At 38.7% G+C, this 5,517-nt stretch overlaps 1 protein-coding gene across 2 annotated transcripts; it reads left to right on the top strand.

Annotated features, from left to right (window-relative positions):
* Nucleotides 1-955: 955 nt before the first annotated feature.
* Nucleotides 956-5,205, top strand: LOC112743860 (uncharacterized). Of its 2 annotated transcripts, none has more exons than XM_025793238.3 (2): nucleotides 956-1,474; nucleotides 3,683-5,205. In XM_025793238.3, the coding sequence occupies exon 2, from the start codon at nucleotides 3,683-3,685 to the stop codon at nucleotides 4,952-4,954; it is 1,272 nt and encodes a 423-aa protein (XP_025649023.1). In that variant the 5' UTR covers nucleotides 956-1,474; the 3' UTR covers nucleotides 4,955-5,205. The 2 variants fall into 2 exon arrangements, with proteins under 2 accessions (XP_025649023.1, XP_025649024.1); XM_025793239.3 differs by lacking the exon at nucleotides 956-1,474 and adding an exon at nucleotides 2,943-3,533.
* The last annotated feature ends 312 nt before the right edge of the window (nucleotides 5,206-5,517 follow it).

The raw sequence follows: 5,517 nt of genomic DNA, 5'->3' as shown, positions 1-5,517 counted from the left end.
GGTTTGGACTATGCTACCAACGAATTGATTCTTGTCTTTGATTGATTCCGAACCGACATAAATTCTCACTCATCAAATTTGGCGCCGTTGCCGGGGAGGTGCAATGGTGTATGTTATTGGCTATTGTGCATATCTGAATATTGTAAATAGTTTTTTTTTTGTTTTTTTTTTTTGTTGATTGTACATATGTTGCTTGCTCATTTATGGACATTGTGAATATGTTACTATGTGAATATGTGAATAGTTTACTTTTGCTTAGTAGCTTGTCTTTGTTAATTTTAGGAGTTTATCTTACTTTTTCTTATTATCTTTTGTTTTTTTATTTCCTTTTTCTCCTATGGATTCTCACCCATTGCATTATGAGTTTGGTTGCTATTGTGTTATAGGGATTGAGAATTTCAAGTATTTGTCATCTAGATGGAATGAAGAGAATTCACAAGAAGATTGGGTGTACAAACTTTGGAATCTCAAAAGCCATGGAAATTACAAACATGGGTGGAAATTCAAGAAACAATGGAAACACAAGCCTCTTTGATGAGAGCTTCTCAATAAAATCCAACTTAAGGGCTCTAAATAGAAGTGCTAGGTGAAAGATACCCCACCATGGTAAAACTTTTTAACTTTCCTCCTTTATTGCATTCTTGTAAATATGTCTCTTGATTGGTAGCTTGTCTTTTTAGATTTTTAGTTTTTCAATTGCTATTTTTGAATAGTTGGTAATTTTTTTTGAATTTGTCTTTGTGTCATGAATTGAAATTTTAAAGTTTTTAATTAGTTGTGGATAGTTAAAGTAGTTTTGGTAGTTTTTGTTTGTGCATATTTCAAGTGAGTAGTTAACAAATTTTGTTTTGGAAAATAAAATCTTGGTAATTTTAAAGTTGAATGTAAATAGTTATAAATTTTTGTTAATTTTTGTTTCTATGAATATTAGGATGTTGGGTGATGTTAAAAAAAAAAAAAACATTTCGTGCGTACGCACGGTCCTGGTACGTACGCACACTCAAAAACACGGCCCCTGTTCGTAGCGCTCGCACCGTTTGTACACACGCACAATCCACATTTCATTCATCGTCTCGACTATCACCACCTCCGCCAAGCCTAGAAGCCACCACCCTCCTCTTCCATTTCCTCTTCTCCCTTCTCAGAATAGCCACCATCGCAGCGCCTCCACGTCGCCACCCACCGTCACCCTCCGCTGTAGCCAGCCATTTTCTCCTCTCTCAGCGGCCTCTAACAGCTGTTGTCCCCACTTCCGCTTCACCGCGACCACCATTCCCCTCCCCCTGTTCTCTCGATTGCCTTCGAGCAGTAAGAACAGGGCGTCTCCCCTGTTTCTCATCCCTGCAACGCGGTGCTACCCTTCTTCTTCGCCGCTTCAGTCTATGAGTATCACCGCTGGTGCCGCCACTTTGGCCGGCCGCTTCCACCTTCCAGTGCTTGCCTTCCCCTCCCCTGTTCCGTTTCTTCTTTCCAGGTTTCCCCATTTTTCTTTTATTCTGTTTCGTTTGTTATATCACTACTAGTTAATTTTGTTTAGCTTATTTAGCTAGTTTATGTATGTTTAGTTGATTAGGTTGTTAGAGAATCTGGAGTGGTTAGTGGATGTAGGTTTTGTTTTGCTTACTGTTGCTGTTCGAAATGATTCTATCTCTTCCCTGAATGCTACCCTGGATGAACTATGCTATGAACGTATTACTGTTTCATTAATTTCTCTTGGTTTGTTGTTGCTAAGTGCTGCTCTGCTTGTTGCTTGGTCCATATTATATGAACTGCAATGATTTCAATTTGTGGAACTGGTTAAGTCATATGAATTCTTTTTGCTGCTTGCTTGAACCTGGGAAATATGCTGTTTACTGCTACTGTATTCTTGTTCATGTTTACCACACTGTTAATTATGATTGCTGCTGTGTTCTTGCTGATTGCCAGTGTTTGGATGAGTTCAAAATGTTGTTTGCTAATTGTACTTTCTGAAGCTGCTGCTGTTTTGGAATAACTGAATTTCTATCTGAAATTGGGGTATCCGTTGCTGGTGATGCCTTGCCTTTGTACTCAATTGGTTTCTTGATGCTGCATAATGTTTTTGTTGCTTGATTCTTGCTGAGGGCTGTTATGAATTGAATTTGATTGCCGCTGAAGTTTTATTTCATTGTTGGATTTAGTTATAAGTAATTTCTTGAATCCATGCTGCTTGCAAGTGGAATGGTTATTGTCTTGGAATGGTATTTGCAAGTTGAACTCAATGAGTAGCATGCTGCCTGAATCCATTACTTTTATTCATTGTGCTGATTTGGTGCTGTGTTTTAGGCCATTACTTTTGTTCATTGTTCAAAGAAAGCATGCTGCTTGATGCTGTTTGTTTGGGTTCATTGCTTATTTGTTTTGCCTGAATTGTTCACTGCTGTTGTTGCTGTCTGTTGGCTTACATGTTTATTTCATATGAATTCACATCTGGTTTTTGTGTTTAATTGTTGCATTCATATGGAATCTGAATTGATTGATTGAGTTTGGGAAATAGTCAATTTACCGCTGAAATGCTGCCGGATTTTTCCTAACCATGTTTCATTAAATAACATTGTTTTATTTGGTGCAACAAGCTTCTATTTGACGAAATTCTGTGTCAATAGAATCTTGTTTGCTAAACGGTTTTGGAAAATTCCTCAAGAACTTGTTTACAAGTTTTGGTCATGCTTATAACATTCTTTGCTTGTTTATAATGCTGATTTACTTCTATGCATTGAATAGTTCAAGTGAATTTTCAGATTGACCATAAACTTGGTTTTCATTTGAATTTGAGCCCCATTTGCTTGCTTTCACAAGTTTGATGATTTCTTCTACCTATGTGGCTAATTTGATTCATTTTCTCTATGCCCAAATTACCTTTAGTCACATAGTGCATAAAATTTTCAACTCTTATCTCAACCTTGTGACCTTCATGCCTCATTGAAATTTGGTGTTTGAATTTCATTTATGTGCATTGTTCATTAAAGTTTTGACTTGCCAACACCAAATTATTTCAACTTATGCCAATTGCTTGTGATTAATACTTATTTGATTATGTGCTCTACACATACATGTGCATTACTTGTTTTGGCATCTTGAACTTTTGAAAAGTGAATAGAAACTTGCTTGTTTTGACATTTTTAAAACTTTTTGGAATTAAGGGACTTGTGATTATGCACCTAACTTTTGATTTTTCTTCCACTTCTTTTACTAACTTTTTCTTTCTTTTTACATAACGTTTAACCTTTGTTTTCTTTTTCAACTAACTTTTTCTTTTTCTTCACCTCACCTTTAACATTTCTTTACCTTTCAATTAACCATTTTCCTTTTTACTAACATAACTTTTAACTTTTAACTTTCCTTTTTATTTCTCAACTAACATTAACTTTTAACTTTTAACTATTTTCTTTCTCTTTGTGCATAGTAACAATGTTCCTTCCTTCTTTTATTCTTCGATAAACAAGCAAGTTAGCTTTCCTCATGTCCTGAATTTGATTGGAAGTTGCTTTTGTTTGATTTGATTTGATTCTCATGTATGCTTCCATTCAATTTCCATTTTCTGTTCACTTCTGTTATATGTTGCTAGGTGATGCAGTTTCTGCTTGTTATCTATTTATCATACTTCCTTGATTGTGTGCCTCTAGATTATGTTCATATCCCCATTTCCCTTCTTGTTTTGCAGATGGCTGATAGAAAAGGGAAGGGTAAGGCCACAAGCTCCGGAAAAAGAAAGCGGACTTCTCAGTCTGCTGATACCAATGATGCTGCATTCTATGCAAGGCGTATCAGTGGGAGTGACAGAGAAGCTCAGAATACACCTCCCACTAATAAACATAAGTTCAGCAATGCGTATTCGGAGCGGAAGTTTGAAACATTCCAAAAAAGGAACTTACATGTTGAGCGGGAACTCCATATCCCGGATGAGTTGAGCCAGTATACTGATGATCGGATTGCTCAGCGGGGTTGGAATTTCCTAGGTCAGGAGCTTCCAACGGTGAATGAATCATGGGTCAAGGAATTTTATGCGAACTACTTCAATGGGGCCCTTGATGCAGTTTACCTGAGAGGCCAGCAGATTCTGGTCACTGAGGAGGCGATTAAGCATGCCCTCCACCTTGAGCTTGGACCGAGTGGTAAAGATGCATATGAAGAGGCTGAAGGTGGGAGGCACATGAAGACTTTTGATTGGGACCAAGTCTTAGCTGTGATTGCTGAGCCTGGGAGTCAGTGGATATATGGTGCTGATAAGACGACTCCCTTGGGTATCCGTGTCGGTTCTTTGACATATGAGGCCCGTATTTGGCAGCAGCTGCTGTCCAACTATGTGATGCCAAGCACCCATGAGACAAGGGTTACTGCAGATATGGCTGTTATGGTCTGGTGTGTCTTGGAGGGCCGTGAGTTACACCTTCCACGGCACATTAGACGGTCCATGGGGCGGGCTCACTATATGGGCAACCTAGCCTTCCCGTGCTTGATTACTCAGCTAGCCACGGAGGCTGGGGTTCTTTGGATGACTACTGATCAGAGACCAACAGTCGCTGGCCATAAGAAGATCATTCCACATGGCGATTGGCCAGGACTTGAGCTAGCACTTGGACGACGCAGCAGACGGACACCAGCACCTTCTACAGAGGCGAGACCTTCCACATCAGTCCCTTCAGCTTCAGCACCTACCGATGCAGCACCACCAGCAGTCCTACAGCCACTCTTCAGCCTGATCCACCAGTTGTCTGACGACATAGCCAGTTCAGAGCGTCGCAACCAGCGACGTTTTGAACAGCTAGAGCGTCGCAGCCAGCGACATTATGAGCATTTGAGGAGGCTTATTCTCTCCGGCGGTGTTGACATTCCACCTGAGCTTGACACTCTACCCGAGCGTTCTGAGGAGGCCCGAGACCCACCAGCAGACACAGGAGCCGATGATAGTGACAAGTCTTTCCACTCCGCTTGATCTGAGCACCGAGGACGGTGCTACATCTTAAGTGTGGGGAGGTTGTCCTTCAACAAGCATATTTTGGGTGACAATTTCATTTTCAAACACTTGTAGTTTAGTTTTTATTATTATTATGCTTTTTAGTTGCTTTGTATATATTTTATCCTCTTGAGAAGCTTCTTAGTTTAGTTTATTGCACTTTTTGATTTTGCTTGTACATAACTTAATATTATATAGTAGTTATGCATATTTTGATATTTTGCTCTTAATTTTGGCTTGTACATATGTTTTTTTTTTTTTTTTGTTTTTTTTTTAGTCTTGATTGTGATTTGGGAATGACGTGATGATTGCACCTAGTTTGATTTCCTATATACTTGCTATTTTGGTTTGATTGAAATTAGGAATTAAACTTAGGATTTTTGACCTTTTTCATCCAATCACACTATATACATATATAGAATAAATGTTAGTCAATTAATGAAATTTCCAAGAAGCTTACTCTTTATATAGGGCATTGAAATTCAAATTGAATTGAGCTGAAATCTTTTGAAACTTGCATGATTTATACATTGTGGAATATG

This window comes from Arachis hypogaea, chromosome 14 (genome assembly GCF_003086295.3).
Source record: "Arachis hypogaea cultivar Tifrunner chromosome 14, arahy.Tifrunner.gnm2.J5K5, whole genome shotgun sequence".
In the NCBI taxonomy this organism is placed as follows: domain Eukaryota; kingdom Viridiplantae; phylum Streptophyta; class Magnoliopsida; order Fabales; family Fabaceae; genus Arachis; species Arachis hypogaea.
Note: the sequence above shows the minus strand (reverse complement) of the source record. Positions and strands in the feature narration are given on the sequence as shown.